This window comes from Megascapheus bottae, chromosome 21, assembly GCF_031878675.1.
Source record: "Megascapheus bottae isolate mThoBot1 chromosome 21, mThoBot2.hap1, whole genome shotgun sequence".
NCBI classification, from domain to species: Eukaryota; Metazoa; Chordata; class Mammalia; order Rodentia; family Geomyidae; genus Megascapheus; species Megascapheus bottae.
The window spans coordinates 12,580,864-12,601,255 of NC_143529.1; the positions used below are offsets into that span (position 1 = coordinate 12,580,864).

Sequence of the window (20,392 nt, forward strand, 5' to 3'; positions counted from 1 at the left end):
GGGAAGGGGTCATGGGGCTTGAACTCTGGCCTGGGTGCTGTCCCTGAGCTCTTCAGCTCAAGACTACTGGCCCTACCCTGGAGCTAAACCCCACTTCCCATTTTCTAGAGGTTAATTGGACGTAAGAGTCTCAGGTCCTATTGTGCCTGGGCTGGCTTTGAACCTTGGTCCTCAGATCTCAGCCTCATGAGTAGCTAACATTACAAGTGTGAATCGCCACCCGCCCCCTCCTAGAATATAGTATTAAATGCCCTGGAAATAATCCTCTTAACAACCAATCATGCTTTAAGGGTTGTTTTTTGAGGGTTTTTTTTGGTGCTGGTGGGGTCATGGGGCTTGAACTCTGGCCTGGCACGTCCCTGAACTCTTCAGCTCAAGGCTACTAACCTACCCCTGGAGCTTCAGCACCATTTAGCTTTTCTAGTCTTAATTGGAGATAAGAGTCTTATGGACTTTAGTGCCTGGGCTGGCTTTGAACTAAGATCCTCAGATCTCAGCCTCCTGAGTAAGCTAGGATTACAGGCATGAGCCACTGCACCCAACTGTGTTTTAAAGTTTTTAAAAATATAAGGAAGATATGGCTTTGGAGTTCAAATTCTCAATTATTTAATTTCTTCAGCCTGGTGTAGTTGAAATAATTTTTCCTACCAAAGGAACATTATGAGGTATAAACCAGGTAACATTTGTGAAGTACTAGCAAATACAGTATTTTGACAAAAATCCAAGGAACAAAAAGTCAGGGGAAAAATACTCTCTTTGTGATATGGAATTGCTCTATACTGTGTTTATGCTTTGGGCTTTTAGAAAGGAGACAGGAAAAAGAAAGCACAACATTGCTTTGAATTGATTCTTTCAACTTGCATTTGTGTCACAATTACAGGCGGTTTTCATGTGTCTTCACTATGGCACTCTAGTGAATATCTACTCACTAGATACTATGTTGAAAATGAACTATACAATTTTGGGGTGGGGGTTGGGAAGGAAAAACTGGGAGAACAGGAGGAAGGGGTTATACTGTTCAAAAAGAAATTTACACTTTACTTGACTTATGTAACTGTAGCCCCTCTGTACATCATCTTATAATAACAATAGAAAAATTCCAGATACCTCTATATACAGCTGTTCAAAACTAAAACAAAAGTACATTAAGTTTCATGCTAATTATGATGCAATTTTTTTTCAGGTAAACACACTGAAAATTGAAATCTGTGTTCAGATACTGTCAGTAAACATGCCAACTCATCATACAGAAAGGCAAATTGTAAAAATTAGGATAACTCATCTTTGTACAAAATCTTAAATACGGACAAATTAAGAAAAACTTGGTGATTAACTGAAGAGGATGGATTAGGAATTTCTTTAGTTCTAACAATAAAGCAAAACTGCCTTGAGAGAAATGTCAGGGTTTGAAGGGATGGAGAAAAATGATGAAATGGGTTACAGCAATCAAAATGCATTTCACTTATCAACTGTCATGTTGAATGGTAACCCCTTTGTACCATTACTGAATGAAAAAAAAAAAAGACACCAAACTGAATACATGCTTACATTTGCTCAAATATCTTGAATATTTCTATGAGCTAAATACTGTTTTAGGCATTAAGGATACAGAAAGAAACCAAAATAATAAAAAAAAAACTCTCTTCCTGAAGTTTATGGTCACTTGGGAAGAGATAAACAAAATAAAATACATAGCATGTTAAAAGGTAATTGGCATTAAAGGGCAAAATAAAGTGGAAAAGGGAAATAAATTGTAGTCATGGGACATTTAGTAGAGGTTGATTTTTAAATACCACCATCAAAGAAGGCCTTACTGAGAAAGTGACATTTCAACAAATCCCTGAAGATGGTAAGGATTATATCCTTAGATAACTGGGAAAGGGCACCTAGGCAAATAAATACAAAGGCTCTAAAGCAGTCTCTGATAGCTGGCAAGGACAAGTAGGAGACAGAGGTGCATGCAGAGTAAGGAAAGGAAGAAAAACAGGATATCTAGACCAGGGAAAGCAGATCAGGCAATGCCTCGCAGGCCACTATAGGAATTGTGGCTTTACTCTAAGATACAATGTCTGGAAGTATGAAAAGAGATGATCTGGCTTACTTTTAACACTGGCTTCAGTGTAAACAGACAAGCTAGAAGACTATTGCAAAGAACTAGATCAAAATGGTGTTGACTTGGTAGTGAAGAGGTGGAGAAGTGAGCAGAATCTGGATATTTCTGAAGGTAAAGGCAAGAGAATTTTCTACCACACTGGAATACAGACAGATAAAAAATAGTAAGAGACTCCAGGATCTTTCCTTGATGAACTAGAAAGAAAGATTAGTCATTAACTGAGATGGGAAAAGATATGGCAAAATATGTAACAGGTAAATAAGATTTATTTTAAACAAATGAAACTTTACTCTTTAGACTTGGAGAATTTGCTAATTCTATTTGCAAAAAAAACCCATGTTTATCTCTAAACTACCAGGATGATTTACAGTTTATGTTTTATATTACCTAAAAAAAAAACTACTCTATATTACAGTATGCAAACAAAAGCTGATTTTATTTAGCCACACTGATTTTTTTTTCTTGCTATATGCTACAACCCAACTGTCATCTTCAGATGAAAAGAATTCTTTCACCAACCAAATTCAACTTCGATTAAACTTATACAAAACATTTGTTCATGTCTATCACTTTTAATTCTCTGATTCCTATGAGGATGGTAGACCAAGTAGAACAAATTCCATTTTTTCTTATGAGAAACTGATATTCAGAGAGGATGAATAATCACTTGTCTTATTAACATAACAAATATATAACTAAATTCCAAGTTTTCTGAGCTGAGTAGCTCTTTATTACTGCATACTGACTTCTAATAAAATGAAGCAGACATGAAAACTGTAAATGGTTTTCTTATGCATTTTAAAAACACATCAAAAAGCAATCAGATGCCAGGCACTGGAGTCTCACACCAGTAATCCCAGCTACCCAGAAGGCTAAGATCTGAGGACTGAGGTTTGAAGTTAGACCAGTAAAGTCCATGAACCTCTAATCTCCATTTAATTAGCAAAAAAAAAAAGTTGGAAGTAGAGGTTTGGCTCTACTGGTACAGCACCAGTCTGGAGTGGAAAAAGCGAAGTAAGAGGACTAGGCCTTGAGGACCAGCCCCAGTACTGGCACTCCTCCTCTCAGAAAACAAAAACAAAGGATAGTGCTTACTAATGCCTTTGCAAATTATATTTCAATTGTTTTCAGTACTGGGGATTTCATTAAGTCTTGATAACTTTGCTAGGTCTAGTTTCAAACTTCTGATCCTCCTTTTAGTCTCCTGAGTAGCTGGAATTATTGACTTGAACTATCATTCTTGGCTTCAAGATTTTTGTGGTTTTATTTGTTTTTTTGTTTGTTTTTGTCATTGGTTGTGGGGCCTGAATTTTGTGCCTGGCCACTGTCCATGAGCTCTTTAGCTCAAAGCTGCCACCCTACCCCTTGAGCCATAGCACCATCTCCAGTTTCTAGTGGTTAATTGGAAATAAGAATCTCATGGACTTTAGTGCCTGGGCTGGCTTTGAACTGAGATCCTCAGATCTCAGCCTCCTAAGTAGGCTAGGATTACAGGCATAAGCCACCATGCCTGGCTGGCTTCAAGTTTTTTAATCATATGAAATAAATGACATTAATTCAAGGCCTTCCAAAGAATAAAAATTTCTATATCATCTTTGTGATAAAGAGCAATATATTTGAGCAATATATTTCTTCCCATCCACCTTCTCCCCCTGCTCCTGGGGCTTGACCTCAGGACCTTGGTTTTTTTTCTCAAGGCTAGAACCCTACCCTCTTGAGCCATAGCACCACTTCTGGCTTTTTCTATGTATGTGATACCGAGGAATCAAACGCAGGTCTTCATGAATGCTAGGCAAGCACTCTACCACTAGGCCAAACTCCTGGCCAGAGCAATATATTTCTTCTGATATCTTATGTCTCCAATCCATTGTATATTAGATTCTCTTCCCAATAAGGCCTCATTCTTTCCTCAGAGCACTCCAGACTTTGACCTTCCCATCTTGGTCTCTCACAAAGCAAGGATTATAGGATTGAAGAACTGTACCTAGTCTGAGAGTTTTTTGACAAATTTTTAATATAGGAGAACTAAGAAAGTTGATTCAAACTACACTTTAAAAATGATTTACTCTTTAATACTAAAATGCCAGGAGAAAAAAAAAATATTTACCTCAGTAATTGGCTGTCCTTGATAGGTTAAATCTAGTTCTTGAGGACGTGTCACTTTATCAATATCCAAAGAATCCATGCTAGAGGCTGCAGAGGTCATGCTAGAACGAGAGGAATTACTAATAGAACGAGCTTCAGCATCGCTCACGGTGCCTGCTGAGGCGGTTCTTCTGTGCTGATTCGTTCCTAAGGGTTTAGGGTCTTCTAAAAGAGACTGTTGAGCAGCTTCATCCATACTCAAGGAGGCCTGTTCTAATTGTGCAGTGATGTCATCCAGGGAGTAGTTAGCTTGGGAAGGCTTAGGTGTTCTATTAGATGAAGAAGATAATCCTCTCAAGGTGCCATGTTTGGAGGTATGTCGGCTGGCAGGTAATTTCTGAGTACTTTTTGTTTCTGTGACTTGACGCTTATTACTTCCCGAACCAATACTGCTTAGCTCCTGCTCTATAGAGCAAAGATCAGCCATCAGGGCATCCAGATCCACCGTCTCTCCCTGATTCAGAGCTTCTGTGAAACAACACACGTTTCCAGAACCAGTTAGAATTCATACATTCTATCTAAATCAGTTAAATGTGGAGATAGTTTGGGAAAGCAAAAGAAGTCATCCTTTTTGGGAATATAGTCAGTCAAATATAGTATTATCAAATAGGTATTTTTTTAATTCCCAGATAATTTTCAGAAGCACTTTCAAAATTTCTAGTAATAATGAATAAAGGTATGTATTTAAACAAATAGTTTTTCAGAATCCAAATTCTAATAATGAAAAACTATTATATTATTCTATAGTTTTAACCACATCTTCATGTAATTTTTTCTTTTTTTAGGTCTGAGACAGGGACTTGAACTTAGTACCTGCCACTTTCACTCATTGCTAACACTTTGCCAACTGAGCCATGACTCCAACTCTTCATGTAACTTTTTTTTTTTGCTAGTCCCGGGCTTGAGCTTAGAGCTTGAGCACTGTCCTTGGGGCTTCTCAAGGCTATAGCTCTACCACTTGAGCCACCAGATATCCTGGCCCCTTCATGTAACTTTTAAACCATAGTTTGTAATAAGATATTAATAGTACCCAATATGTATGTTATTATCAAAAGAGGTGAGGGCATGAAAAGTCCAATAAAAGTCAAAATAAAAAGATCAATTCTAAACGTTATAGAGTTGTCTAGGTAGACTACATTAAAGAGAAAGTCATAAGAAATGTTATTAAAATTATTAACAAATAAGGAGGGATGGAAGTTCATAGCTCTAATCCCAGATACTCTAGAGAAGGTGATTAGAAAGACTATAGACAAGCAGCCTAGATGGGAACGGGGGAGGGTTTAGTAAGACCTCATTTCATATCCCTATAACCCCAGATCTATAGGAGACCATAAGTGAGTCCAGCCACAGACAACACAATATACACACATATCAACCCATCATAACCTACATTAAAAAAAAAAGGGGGGGGCTGGGAGTTTGGCCTAGTGGTAGAATGCTTGCCTAGCAAACACAAAGACCTGGTTTCAATTCCTTGGAACCTCATATAAAGAAAAGCCGGAGGTGGTGCTGTGGCTCGAGTGGTAGAGTGATAGCCTTGAGGAAAGCCCAAGGACAGGGCTCAGGCCCTCAGTTCAAGTCCCAGGACTGGCAAAAAGAAAAGAGAGACAGCTGGGGAAATTCAACTGGCAGAAGTCCTATCCAGCAAGTACCAGGCTCTAAGTTCTAACCCTAGGACTACACATACAAAAGAAATAATATATTCCTCAACAGAACAACAATGAGATAATTAAATTTGCTGTGAGTTTCCTCCTATGCACATACTTTGTCAGTCACTAATAAAGTGACTGGAAGATATGTTTCAGTTGTTCTTTTCTGTAACAATCTACTTAGTATTATGCATAAATCAAGAAAAATACTTATTCCTACATTATCTAACATATAGTTATCATCTAACTTCTACATTACTTTATATTACATCTTACCATTCAAGTTGTATATGGAGAATCGGTAAGAAAAATTGGCCATGTTTGTTTCCTGGCGAAGAGGTGACCTTTTTACTGGTTCTGCAGGCTTGTCAGAATCCAAACTCTTAAAAAAAAAAAAAAAAGTTACATTCAATTCTTAATTATACAAAAAGATGACATTTGCCCTATGATTATGTGAACTGCCATATAATCAAGCCAAAACTCTTAAGGAAAAACGTAATTGGTTTTCCCATTACTTTCATTTATTTCAGGTTTTAGGTATATGCTTAAAAACCTGAAACTTGACACTGTCACAATTCAGAATTAGTATCTTTTTTTTTTTTCCTTTCTAGTTCTGAGGCTTGAACTCAAGGCCTGGACATGGTCCCTGAGCCTGTTTGTGCTCAAGCTAATAATGTGCTTTATCACTTGAGCCACAGAACTACTTCCAGCTTTTTCTGAGTAGTTTACCAGAGATAAGAGTTTCATAGACTTACATGCCCAGGCAGGCTTTGAACCATGATCTCTAGATCGCAGCCACCTGAGTACCTAGGGCTACAGACATAAGCACTGGCACCCAGTTCTGTCTCTGTCTCTCTCTTCTCCCTTCCTCCCTCTTTCTCTGTCTTGTGTTACTGGGGTTTGAACTTGAAGCTTCCTACACAACTCCAGGTCTTATAGTAATTCCCCCCCCCCCAATATATCCTAAACTGACCTCACATAATTCTGCTATCAAATAAACTAGGAACATGAATATGGGCATGGAAGATGGAAAAGAAACATGCAGAGTTCTGATAACTCTTTCCTCAGGGGAGATGGTTTTCTTCCAGCAGAACCTCATTCACTGGCATAAAGTATCCTGAAAATAGGGGCAGTCCTGGGCTCAAAGTTAGTGAGACCTCAAACCTTAGTAAAGACAACAACCAGCACTTCAAACAGTAATAGAAAAATCTTATCAAGATCTCGGGCTGAAGGCAAACCATAGCTCTACTGTACTGTCTGTGACAAACTATAATTAGACGTACACTCAGGTATAAGTGACTTGCAAGTTATCTGACCATCTTTTACTTAAACTTTTGTTTATTTTCATGATGCTAAAGGTTGAATGAAAGGGCTTTGTGCACAGCAAACACTCTATAACTGACCTATGTATTTCTAGCCCTTACCATCTTAGTAAATGATACTTTTTTCTCATACAACAAGGAAAAAAAGATATAACATAAGCAGGGCGCTGTGGCTCACAGGAAGTATATCTGTCCTAATTTTAAAGCTTCTAAATGAAGAACATCCGCAATCCCTTCAGTGCCCTATTTCAAAGTTTCACAGACCAGGCAGGAAATTTTCCTTTAACCTCAAACCTAACTCTGTTGCAGCAACTTAAGTCCTAATCCTCCTTCTCTCAGTAGAACTGGAGAATTAAAAAGTATCTAAAGTGTTCTATAAAAAATGAGTATTATAGGTGAGAACCTTTACCAGATTAGCTAAATCAAATAAATTGGCATTTATTATGATTGCTTGCTTGTGTCCAGAGAGCTGGGGCAACAAATGAAATAGCATATATTCCTTAGGCTAAAAATCTGCTAACAGAGTGAATGTCAACCTTTTTAGGGAGTTCTCAGAATTTTCTTCAAGAAAAATGTACAATGCAACAGTGTAGTAGAGATCCCTCCTGGCCACATCTCCGCCAGCATCTGTTGTTATTAGATTTCTTGATTATGGCCATCCTAACTGGAGTGAGGTGGAATCTCAGAGTTGTTTTGATTTGCATTACTTTTATGATCAGAGATGTTGAGCATTTCTTCATGTGTCTATAGGCCATTCTTATTTCTTCTTCAGACAAGGCTCTCTTTAAGTTTTTGGCCCATCTTTTAATGGGATGGTTGTTTCTTCGGAGATTAGTTTCGGAGTGATTCAATTTTTTGATCGGTTGACATATTTTAGATAAGGTGTGACTGTTGTTCTTAATGTACTATGTTATTTCTCATCTTACCTTGTTATCTGATATATTGTAGATATTTTTATTTGTCTATTTGAAATAGGATAGGGAAGGGGGGTAAAACAAGATGAGGGGAGGGGTCTAGGGTGGAGGAGGGAATTGGGGACAAAAACATGAGAAGGGATAGCAATGATTGTTAAGGAATGCACCTTCTATCTGGCGAATATAATGCAGCCCCTTCTATTAATTACAATAAAAAATTAACAATAAATAAATAAATAATGACAATACACACAAAACTTTTACAACTATTTTAGAAGAACTGCTAACTACTACTTAAACCCTAAATTTGATCTAATATAAAGTTGAAAGCATTATTAACTTTGATGTGTGCAAGTGACACTATATAGGGAACTAAAGTAGTGAAATAAACAAGACACTTGAACTTCTAGACACTTAGATAAGTCATGTATTTCTTAAGTTCCCAAAATGCTGAAAAGTAGTATATTAGCATTAAGGTACACTATACAAGGTTTAAAACTAAGACGTATACTTACACCATAAAAGGAACTAGAGGTTAGTTGGGGTGGCTCACGCCTGTAATTCTAGCTACTCAGGAGTCTGAGATGTGAGAATCACGGTTCAGGGCCAGCCAGGGCACTAAAGTCCATGAAACTTTTTGTTGTTGTTATGGGGCTTAAACTCTGGCCTGGCACTGTCCCTCTGAGCTCTTCATCTCAAGGCTACCACCCTACTCCTTGAGCCACAGCACCACTTCTGTCCATGAAACTTTTATCTCCAATTAACCCCTAGAAACCTGGTGGCACTGAGGCTCAAGGGGTAAGGTGGGAGCCTTGAGCTAAAGAGCTCAGGCACAGCCCCCAGGCCCAGAGTTCAAGGCTCATGAATGCCCTCCAAAAAAACAAAACAAAAAAGGGACTAGAGATAATCATGCAGAGATAACTTCCAGTCCTCAACTAATGTCTCAAGCACTACTTCTAACCTGAGTTAGTTTGTCTAGCTCCCCAAGCCACGCTCCAAACATTTTGTCCAGGTCTTGATCTTCCTTATCACTGTCTTCTTCAGCACCATGATCAATTTCTTCATCCGATAGCTGTTCCATCTGAAAAAGGAGCATTTGCATTGAGTAATTAGTTACAAAGTAAACTTGGAAAATTATGTAGTATATGCTCTGTAGTATATGCTCTGATATGTGACAGCAACTCTCAAAAGTCAACCTTTAATAGATGATTTTAAATTACATATTTTAATTGTTATTTTTTAGTTATATAACCTTGAAAACCATTTTTTTTTGCCAGTCCTGGGGCTTGAACTCAGGACCTGAACACTGTCCTTGGGCTTTCCTCAAGTCTAGCGTTCTACCTCTTGAGCTACAGCATCACTTCTGGCTTTTTTTCTATGTATGGCTCTATGTGCATGCTAGGTAAGCACTCTACCACTAGGCCAAACTCCCAGCCCAACTGAAAACCAATTTTTAAGATCTGTGTAATATATACATATATGCAAGATACAAATTTTGTGTATGTGTGCACACACCAATACTGGGACTTGAACTCAGGGCTCTGAGCCCTTGCTTGGCCCACTTCTCCCCCTCCCTACTCACCCAAAGATGGTGCTACTTGAGCCATACCATCATTTCTGGCTTTCTTTGCTGGTTAATCTGAGGTAAGTGTCAGCCCAGCTAACAACAAATCTCATTTCTCTGATCTCACCCATATAGCTACCCAAACAAGATATATATATATATATATTTTTTTTTTTTTGCCAGTCCTGGACCTTGAACTCAGGGTCTGAGCACTATCTTTGGGCTTTCTCAAAGTTAGATCTCTACCACTTGAGCCATAGGCACCACTTCCAGCTTTTGTGTGTGTGTGTGTGTGTGTGTGTGTGTGTGTGTGTGTGTGTGTGTGTGTGTTACCGAGGAATCGAACCAAGGTCTTCATGCATGCTAGCAAGCAATCTACCACTAGGTCAAACACCAGGCCACTAAATATAAACTTTTAAAAAGGTTCCTAAGAGGTTGATTAAGGCCCTCCCTCCCTCCCTCTCTCTCTCTCTCTCTCTCTCTCTCTCTCTCTCTCTCTCTCTCTCTCTCTCTCTCTCTCTCTCTCTCCCTCTCGCACACACGCACACATGCATGCACGCACACGCACGCACACACACACACACACACACACACACACACACACACACACACACACACACACACCATAAATAATAAAGGACCAAAATGATATTAGTAGAATGTCAGTCTTCAAGACTAGGTGTTTTATAACTTTTTTTTCCCCCAGTCCTGGAGCTTGACCTCAAGGACTAGGTACTGTCCTTGAACTTTCTCAAAGTTAGCCCCCTACCACTTGAGCCACAGCACCACTTCCAGCTTTTTCTATGTATGTGCTAGCAAAGAATGGAACCCAGGACTTCATGCATGCTAGGCAAGCACTCTACTACTAGGCCATACTCCTGGACTTTTACACTAACTCTTTAAGGTAATTAATTGTTCATTTGCAATTGAAGAAAATTAAGCTACGAGAAATTCAGTTACTCTTAGTTATTTTTTTTTCCAGTTATTCCAACAACCCTCAGTGACATTCTGAAATGCAGTTATTCCTTGGTAACTTTTCCCAAGGCTCACATGTATCAATAAATGGCAGTGTGAGAATTTGAAACTAATGTGTATGATTTGAGTTGTATCCTAGATTTCAAAATGCCTACTAAATAGGTGCTTTTAGTGGCCACCAGATAGAGATGAACTTGAGAAGGGTATAATAAAAACTTAAAAAACAAACTTTTTTCATTCACTCAAATATTTACTAAGTAACTTCTGCATATCAGACATTATTCCAGATAAGAAGCAACCATGTGCACGAGTAACACAGAGTAGTATTTAGTGTTCTCAGAGCACCTATGGCCTTTTAAGTTTAGTAAACTACTAAAATACCTATACTTAAGAGTAAAGTCTTGTTTTGCTTTATTCTAATTTTAAGCAGAATCTTGTAAGCAAGATAGCTGCTATGCAGTGGTGAGAGAGGAGAGAGAGGAGATACAGAATGAAAACCAGTACGCTGGTTTACATATTTACAACATATTTACAAAAGTAAAATCAAAAGAATTCAATGAAAGACTGATCTGGAGTAGGAAAGGATGATATACTGAGAAATAAAGGATAATCCTTTGATTTCTGGTTTCAATAACTAAGTGGGAAATGATACCCCTAAGACTAATGAAAGCCAGACTTTGGGGGAGGTTAGATTATTTTTAAAGTAAGGCTGGATTAAACATACAATTAGAAGAACAAGGAAGAAACATAGCTAATGAAAAGGCTAAATTTCACCTGAGTAATACTTCAAAATCATGAGAAGGGGGCATTGTTTTATTTTTTGGTTGGTTTTAGGGTTTGAACCTAAACCCTAGAGTTGGTTTTAGGCCCTGGGCACTGTCCCAAAGCCTCTCTGTGCTCAAGGCTAGTGAACTACCACTTGAGTCACAGTGCCACTTCCAGTATTTGTTTTGTTTTTGAGTGGTTAATCATTGATAAAGAGTCTCTTGGGGACTTCTCTGCCTGGGCAGGCTTTGCACCAGGATCCTCAGATCCCAGCCTCCAAAGCAGTTAGGATTACAGGCATAGGCACCAATACCTAGCTCAAAATCATGTTTATTTCAGAAAAATAAGACTATACCTAATAATTATTTAACTAATATTTCAAACTAAGTTACATTTATTTTATCCATGAAGTAGAAACAAAAATAATAGCTATGAGATCTACTATTGCTTTTCTGTTGGTTGGTTTTATCTTACCAATAAAAATAATTGAGCTTGGCCGGGAGTTTGGCCTAGTGGTTAATGTGCTTGCCTAGCATGCATGAAAACCCGGGTTCGAATCCTCGGTGCCACATAAAGAAAAAAGCCGGAAGTGGTGCTGAGGCTCAAGTGGTAGAGCTCTAGCCTTGAGAAAGCCCAAGGACAATGCTCAGGCCCTGAGCTCAAGCCCAGGACTGGCAAAAAAAAAAATAATAATAATAATAATAATTGAGCTCAATTATTATAGATTAAAATGATAGCCAGGCTAAGTTTTTCATGAAGTTTTTCTTTATGAAGTTCTTCCTTTCAGGAGATATTTACTATTCTGTTTGTGAAAGGGGGATATTACTTCTTTATCAGTAAGGCTGACTTCAAATCAGGGTTTAAGAATTTGGTTAAATACATTCCTAGAACAAATACAAAGAACAGACACAGAAGATGTGTTTGAGAGAACATCATGAGATTGAGACAAATAAAACAAGAAAACAAGAAGGGAGAGTAAGACCTTAAAGTTAAGGATCAAAGTAGAATCCTATCTTGTAAAGCCTGGAAAGCCATCACTATGGTGTCATATTATCTGCCTCCATCCACTTCCCCCCTTGCCATTATATTCTTTTTGGGGGGGAGGGGAGAAGGAAGGGGAATAGTCATGGGACTTGAACTCTGGGCCTGGGCACTGTCTCTGTGCTCTTCAGCTCAAGGTTACCGCCCTACCCCTGGGCATGGGCACTGTCCATGAGCCATTCAGCTCAAGGCTACCACCCTACCCTTTGAGCCACAGCGCCACTTCCCAGTTTTTGGTTTTTAAGGACTTTAGTACCTGGGCTGGCTTTGAACCTTGATCCTCAGATCTCAGCCTCCTGAGTAGTATTATAGGCATGAGCCTCCGCGCCGGCAACCATTAGATTCTTAAACATAGAAGTGAAGGGGGGGAGGGAGAAAGAAGTGAAGAGGGGGAAGGGTCAGAATAATACTTTGAGGTCAGGATGGCAACAGTAGGGTTTTTGTTTTTTTGTTTTGTCAGTCTTAGGGCTTGAACTCTGGGCCAGGGCACTGTCTCTGAGCTCTTTAGCTCAAGGTGAGCGCTCTACCACTTGAGCCACAGCATCACTTCCAGTTTTCCACTGGTTAACTGGAGATAAAGAGTCTCAGGGGCTTCTGTGCCCAGGTTCGCTTTGAACCGCAATCCTCAGATCTCAGCCTCCTGAGTAGCTAGGGTGAGCCACCAGCGCCTGGCTGCTCTAAGTTTTTTTTAAAAATGACAGTAGAAAATTACTATCAACACTAAGTAGAGATAATTATGGATTAGGAAATGAAAATCCTAGGATGAAAACCAACTTGCTCAAGTACAGAAAAACTCATGGCATATAGTTAGATGCCTTATAACAGCTCTTTTAATGGAAAAACATTTTCTTTTTACAAGTTTAAGTGCCCTATACTTAAAACCACATGAAAACTCTTAGAATATGGGACAGCAAAGCCAGGCACAGTGGCTCATACCTGTAATCCTAGCTACTTAGGAGGCTAAGATTTGAGAATCAAGGTTCAAAGCTAGTCCCAGGCACAAAAAGACCTGAGATTCTTTCTTATCTCCAATTAGCCTCTAGAAAACAGGAAGTGGGGCTCAAGGGTAGAGTGGTAGCCTTGAGCTAAAGAACTCAGAGACAGCCCCCCCCCCCATCGACACCCCCCCTCCCCCCGGCTCAGTTCAAGCCCTATGACCCACAAAAAAGAAGAGAAAAGAAATTTAGGAGAGCAGAGTTGCTTCTAGAGTTGTCTCTAGTGTGCTCAATGTCCCAAAGAGGCAGAGAAAGCTTCAATTTCATTTACCATTTACGGTATGTTTTCTATGTGCCAGCTATTAGAGGAACAGATGAACGCAATGACCTCTGTCACTGAGTTCTATGCGATCTAGTAAGGAACGGACAAGGAAATGTGGTGTTAAGTGTTATAAGAGTGTTAAGTGTTAAATGAGTGTTGTTTGACTCAATCTGCAAAGGAGAAAGGATGATGCTTCAATAGAGACAGGAAGAGTGGATGTACAAGGGAAAGAGAGGATAAGGTTATTTTACATGGGGCAAACATTATGTGCAAGTGTATAAAGGTATGAGGAAGTAAGGTGTACATTGAGAATTCTAAGTCGCTTAGTATTTCTGAAGAACAGAAAGGTGATATAAACTACGGGAAAAGGAGTTTAGAAAGACGTAAGAAGTATGATCTACTAAATACTAATGTTAAGGAGATGAGAAAAATTTTTAATAAGGTCACTTATATACTATTTAGGTACACTAGTTTGATAACTAAAGAAGAAATAAGTTTGTTTTGTTTCAATTACTGGGAAGATTTTTAAGGCAATAGTAATGCAGTTTTGTATAACCAAGTAGCTTAGAGGCAGAAGAAATAAGAATGAGTAATATTCCTGCAAACCATGATGAAATTAGGCAGTTTGATTCCAAAATTAAGATATCCTAATTACTCCTTCTTCATTACTAAAACCCCATTGTTTTTTTCAACTATTCAATGAGAAGTTTTATATCCAATTATGTTTCAGTAGCTTTCTCCCCAAAATGTTAAATACCTCCTACACTTCTGTAATATGATAATCATTTTAAAGATAAACACACAGTAGGAAAAAAGGACTTTCATGTTCAAGGAGTTTTCAACTGTGTAAGATACAACTATTGCAGTATAAAAGCAAAAGGAAGGAAACCAAAATTAGACAAAAGAAACAATAAAAACCTGTGTTATATTTAGTAATGCAGAGGAAAGCGGAAGAGGACCCCTCACAGGAAAGAGTGAGGAAGTGAGAGCTGAAAAGAAATAGGATACAATACAATGTAAAATGGACTGAGAATCAGGGATGGCAGGCTGTTAACTATGTATGAATACAGGATGGTATCTGGAATGTTTGACTGGGTTGTCACTTGACGTACATCTATTATTCTTTTAACCATGAATCTTCAGTTCTGCTCTGTACTAAGTGCTATCATTTATAAACTGCTAAAATAGAAACTGGGAATTTAATAATCTTTAAAAGTTGTATGATCCCCAAATTTAACACTTTTTTGTCTTTTAGTGCTTCTTTTTTTTAAAAAAATTGTTCTATACATATACCAGATTTTCTAAGCATCTTATTTTTATACCTTTTGTTAAATAAACACAATTTTATAGCTGTTCATAATTTATAAATCAGATGAATTTTATTTTAAAGAAAAAGATCAAAAGTTGCTTTTGCAATCCATCACTAAAATGCCCTCTTCAGATTAGTTGGACTCAACATAAAGGTTTCATGTTCTACTTGAGATTAAACGTTAAAAAGTACTTTTGCCTACAAACAACATTATGATAGGAACTATATAGTATGTATACACATATACCCACACGCATATACACAAGTGGCAAAAAAGCAATTCCATAGCTTTAAGAAACATTAATACTGAAAAAAGATGATAAACACAGAGATATAATGATTAACAAAGTTTTTTTTTTTTTTCTGTAGGCCCACCATATAACAATTTCCAAGGAAGCTAATTATCTCTAAGTGTTCCAAGGGATTAAGAAGGAAGCAATGAGATTACCCAGAAGTTTCATAGGAGCATGCTGCTATTTACTGGGCACCAGGGAAACTGTATGGACAGTCTGGTCCTCCAAAACAGTGCTGACAGTTTTGCAGTCTCCACAGGAAACAGAATGTCTCTAATTGAAAGCTGTACTAGTCCTGGGCCAGACAAGGTGAAATCTTTCATCAAGAAGAAAGAGAAATGTGCCGGGCCTGGTGGCTCACGCTTGTAATCCTAGCTACCTAGTAGGCTGAGATTTGAGGATCTGGGTTCAAAGCCAGCCCCAGCACTAAAGTCATTGAGACTTATCTCCAATTAACCCCCAAAGAACTGGAAGTGGGGCTGTGGCTCAAGGGGTAGGGTGGTAGCCTTGCGCTGAATGGCTCAGGGACAATGCCTAGGCCCAGAGTTCAAGTCCCATGACCAACAACAAAAAAAAAACAAAAAAAAACAAAAAAAAAAAGGAAGAGGGGGGAGGGAGAGAGGGAGAGAAAGAAATGCTACACCAGAAATATTTACATCCTCCAGCTTTCTCTTTCATTTATGTGTTTCTATCAACCTAGGATGTAAATGAACATTCTCATTATCCTGTACATTTCCTGTGAAGTAATTAGAGATAAGGAAGCACATATAGGTATTTTAACAGTTATCATAAAGGTTGTAATGCTAATGCACCTTCTATCTGGCAAATATCATGTAACCCTTTTACTAATTACAAAAAAAAAAAGAAAAAAAAATAAAGGTTGTAATGCTTAAGTGTTATAAGTCAAACCAAAGGCAATTTACCTAATTTAATGCTTTATTTATCAGCACTTAAATACATCCCTTAGGAGAGAAATTCATTTTTTCATGAGCTGTATTCTCATGAAAATAAGCATTCTTTTATTTACACAAGATTTTTATAAGATTAGATATTCTTTTTTTTTTTTTTTTTGGCCAGTTCTGGGCTTGAGCTCAAGGCCTGAGCACTGTCCTTGGACTTTCTCAAGACTAGAGCTCTACCACTAGAGTGTCAGCAACGTTTCTGGCTTTTTTTTGTATGTATGTGGTACTGAGGAATCGAACCTGGGTCTTCATGCATGCTAGGCAAGCACTCTACCACTAGGGCAAACTCCCAGCAAGATTAGATATTCTTAATCTCTTAAACCCTGAACAGTACTCTATCTAAACTAATAAAAAAAAAGAAAGAAAGAAAAAAATCATTATTAATTTAAAAAAATTCTAAGGACCAATTCTTACAGGTACCTAACTACACAACATGCAATCAACCATTATGTGAAAACACAGAAGAGAAAAAAAAAAGATGAAAACAAAAAACAAAGAGTAAACATAATTCTATTGTTTATATTTTAGCTTTTCTATTTTATTGCAAGAGCTGTGACATAAATCTTGTTCTTTTAAGCCATACAATATGTGGTAATTTATTATGGCAGCTCCAGGAAACAGACAGACACACACACACACCCCTCAAAACGTGTAGATGGGGCTTCTGCCTCAGTACAAGTTCATCTTCATCCTTTTGCACATGCTGAACTTCCTTGTTGAATGGTGCAGGTAGGCAGGTAGTTATCGCGGCCCCCAGCTTATGCTGTACATGCACTCTCTAGCTTCTCCAGATGCAGAAGCAGCAACCTCACCTTCGTGAGCAGGAGAAATCTTTAAGTTTTTGATCATAGGACACTGGTGGCTCATGCCTAGTAATCCTATAGACTCTGGAGGCTGAGATCTGAGGACCCCAGTTCAAAGCCATCCCAGGCAGCAAAGTTTGTGCAATTATTTATTTATTTATTGCCAGTCCTGGGGCTTGAACTCAGGGTATGGGCACTGTCCTTGCACTAGCTTTCTCAAGGCTATCACTCTACCACTTGATCCACAATGCCACTTCCAGCTTTTTCTGTATATGTGGTACCAAAGAATCCCAGGACTTCATGCATGCTAGGCAAGCATTCTATCACTAGGCCACATTCCTGGCCTGTGGCAGTCTTACCTCCAATTAAGCACCAGAAAATCAGAAGTGGTGCTGTGATTCAAAATGGAAGACTTGAGCAAAGAATGCAGGGACATTGACCAGGCCCTGAGTTCAAATGCTACAACATACCAAAGAAAACCAACCCCCCCCACACACAAAAAAAAACCCAAAACAGTGTTTCTTTGTTTTGTTTTTTTATACTTTCACTCCATTATCCCCTAACAGACAGCCAAATGTTTGTCAACAACTCCAATTCTAAAGACAACTCATACTTTTAAGGGAAAGAAAGTGGCAAATACCTACAGCCTACAGTTTTGATGTCATTATGTTGCTTTGAATCAACACAAGTTTTCAAACTGGGGTAATGGCGGGACAGAAATAAATAGAGAAATGTGTATGTGTGTTGTACGTATTTCCTATATGTACAACACACATACATTTCCACTGTAAGGATCTAGTAGCAGTTGCACCCCAGTGTCAATCAGCACACTTACACTTGTTGGGTTTCTAAATATACACACTACACAAAAAGTAATCAGAAATGGCTAGACAAAATAAGAGGAGTTCTAGACTATATTATTGTGCCAGTAAATGCCCAATTAATGATAGGTACAGGTCAAATGTAGATAGGAACCTGCCTGAGGCAGGTTACAGTGACCTGAGACCATTTAAACATAAAATAAATTATAACAAAAACAAACTATAACTCACTGAATAAAGTATGAACTCATACTAAAATAAACAAAAACGTTCTTCCACTGCATGCCAGTTAGTATTAGAACAGTAGATGAAATAACAGAAAAATCACCATTTTTTTTACTGAAATAACTATTACTGACATAACTATGGACTAGATTTTAAAGTAATAAAAATCCAATCTGTTTTTTTTAGTTCAGTGCAGTTCATCAACAAACACTAAAGTAGTAGGTAAAATTTTGATGAGACAAGAGGCAACATATTCTAAAAATACCTCCCTACAAATTACTGGGAAGACACTGTCCAACCAAGTGATAACAATATCATCAATACTGAGGCAAACTAACATTACACAAATCCTATTATAATGCACAACAGACACATCATTCTGTGGTATTAAGTTATTAAAAGGCATTAATAGGTCATTTTATAATTGGCCTATAGCTTTCAGAACTGTGAGGATGAGGAAATGTTCCAAATTAAGAGAAATTTAAAGAGATAACAACTCTTGTACTGCTTGATTCAAGATCCAGAACCTAGGGAAAATGGACATAACACCTATAAAGGACAACATTGGAATAAATGACAAAATATGACTATGGGTAGTAGGTGACCCAATTAATAGTTCAGTAACAGTACTGAATTAAAATTGTATTTACTGATTTTCTGAATGCTTCAGTCACATATCTCTCCTAGATCTGTAATCTCACCCCATGGGAAGAGAAGATAGGAGATAAACTTAAGACTTAGCTGGGCGCAAAGCTTTACCTAAAAAAAATAGATGAGAGTAAAAATATTTGATCTACCTATGTAACTGTTGGCAGGGAAGGGAGGGGAAAACTGGAGGAAAGTGGAGAAAGGGGTGACATTGTCCAACAGAAGAATTATATTCATTACGTGACTTATAAAATGATAACCCATCAGTAAACCACCTTAATAATAGCAATAAAATTGTTTTTTAAAAAATTGATTCTGAGGGAACATACACTAAATAATTTTGTCATAAAATGACATAATGATTCTGGTTTCTTCTCATAGGACTCAGAAGGAGGAGGAGGAAGAGAAGGAGGAGGAGGAGGAAGAGGAAGAGAGAGGAAGAGAGAGGAAGGCAGAGACAGAGAGAGAGGGAGGGAGGGAGGGAGAGGGGGAGAGAGAGAAGGGGGGGGGGATAGGGATCTAGAAATGTTAAATTGCCAAACTGTAAATAACACATGAATGTGAGTAAAGAGAATTAGGAATTGTTCATAATCTTTTTGGTGGTTGTTACTAGTACTGGGTTGAATTCAGAGCTTCATTTTTGATGCTGAGCCCTACATAAAGCCATTTTTGTTGCTTATTTTTTAGGTAAGTGCTCATTTTTTGCCCAATCTGGCTTGGACCACAATTTTTTTTATTTTATAGTTCCCACCATAACTGAGATGACAGGTGTGTGCTACTCTCTTCTTTTTGTTGTTGAGGAGTCCTGTGAGCTTTGTGGCCAACAATAGCCTGAAACCGTGATCCTCTTGACCTCAGCATCCCGAATAGCAGGGGGAACAGTTGGGTACCTCTATGCTCAGCTATCACTTGAGATGGTGAATCATGTTTTGCCTAAGCTGGCCTCAAATCAGTCTTTCTGCTTTCTGCCTCCTGAATAGCTAGGATTTCAGGTGTGAGCCACAGGCATCAATTGAGAATTGCTTATAATCGTATAACTTTAAGTTTGAAATTACATTACAAGAAACTAAGGAAGAGAGAGGAAGTAGAAGGAAAACAGGAAGAAAAAGAATACTCTGATTCTATGAAAAGTTCTGTTGTAGCTTAGTTAGGAAATATTTAAGACTCAGAAATAGATTTAAGAGACAAGAATAAAGCCAAGACATAAGACATCCTTAACCAGTGTAGTCTAAGAATACTGAAAATAATTGAGTACAGAGACCCTATTGTCCCTGGGTAATTGGTTCCAAGAAGACCTCCATGGAGGAAAATCCCCACTGCTCAGGATGCAGTGTTTCCTGCCGTATTGCAGATGCCTGATTCATTTTCCCATTACACTGTCCCATTTGCACTAAAGCCATGCCACATTCTAAAGACGTTCAATAGGAGTCATTTCTCAGAAAAGGTCATTATAGACCATAGTTTTGTTTGCCAGTCCTGGGGCTTGAACTCAGGGTCTGAGCACTGTCCTTGAGCTTTTTCAAGACTAGCACACTACCACCTGAGCCCCAGAACTCAGGGCTTTACATATCCTAGGCAAGCATTCT

At 38.3% G+C, this 20,392-nt stretch overlaps 1 protein-coding gene across 1 annotated transcript in view; it reads right to left on the reverse strand.

The window, feature by feature from the left end:
• The window catches only part of Raph1 (Ras association (RalGDS/AF-6) and pleckstrin homology domains 1), a 78,750-nt gene that overhangs the window by 37,811 nt on the left and 20,547 nt on the right, over window positions 1–20,392 (reverse strand). Inside the window, exons 2-4 of the mRNA XM_090354667.1 lie at window positions 9,105–9,224; window positions 6,184–6,289; window positions 4,221–4,726 (exon numbers count right to left, since the gene is read on the reverse strand). Coding sequence (XP_090210793.1) covers window positions 4,221–4,726; window positions 6,184–6,289; window positions 9,105–9,224 — 732 coding nt within the window. The remainder of the gene's footprint in view (window positions 1–4,220; window positions 4,727–6,183; window positions 6,290–9,104; window positions 9,225–20,392) is intronic.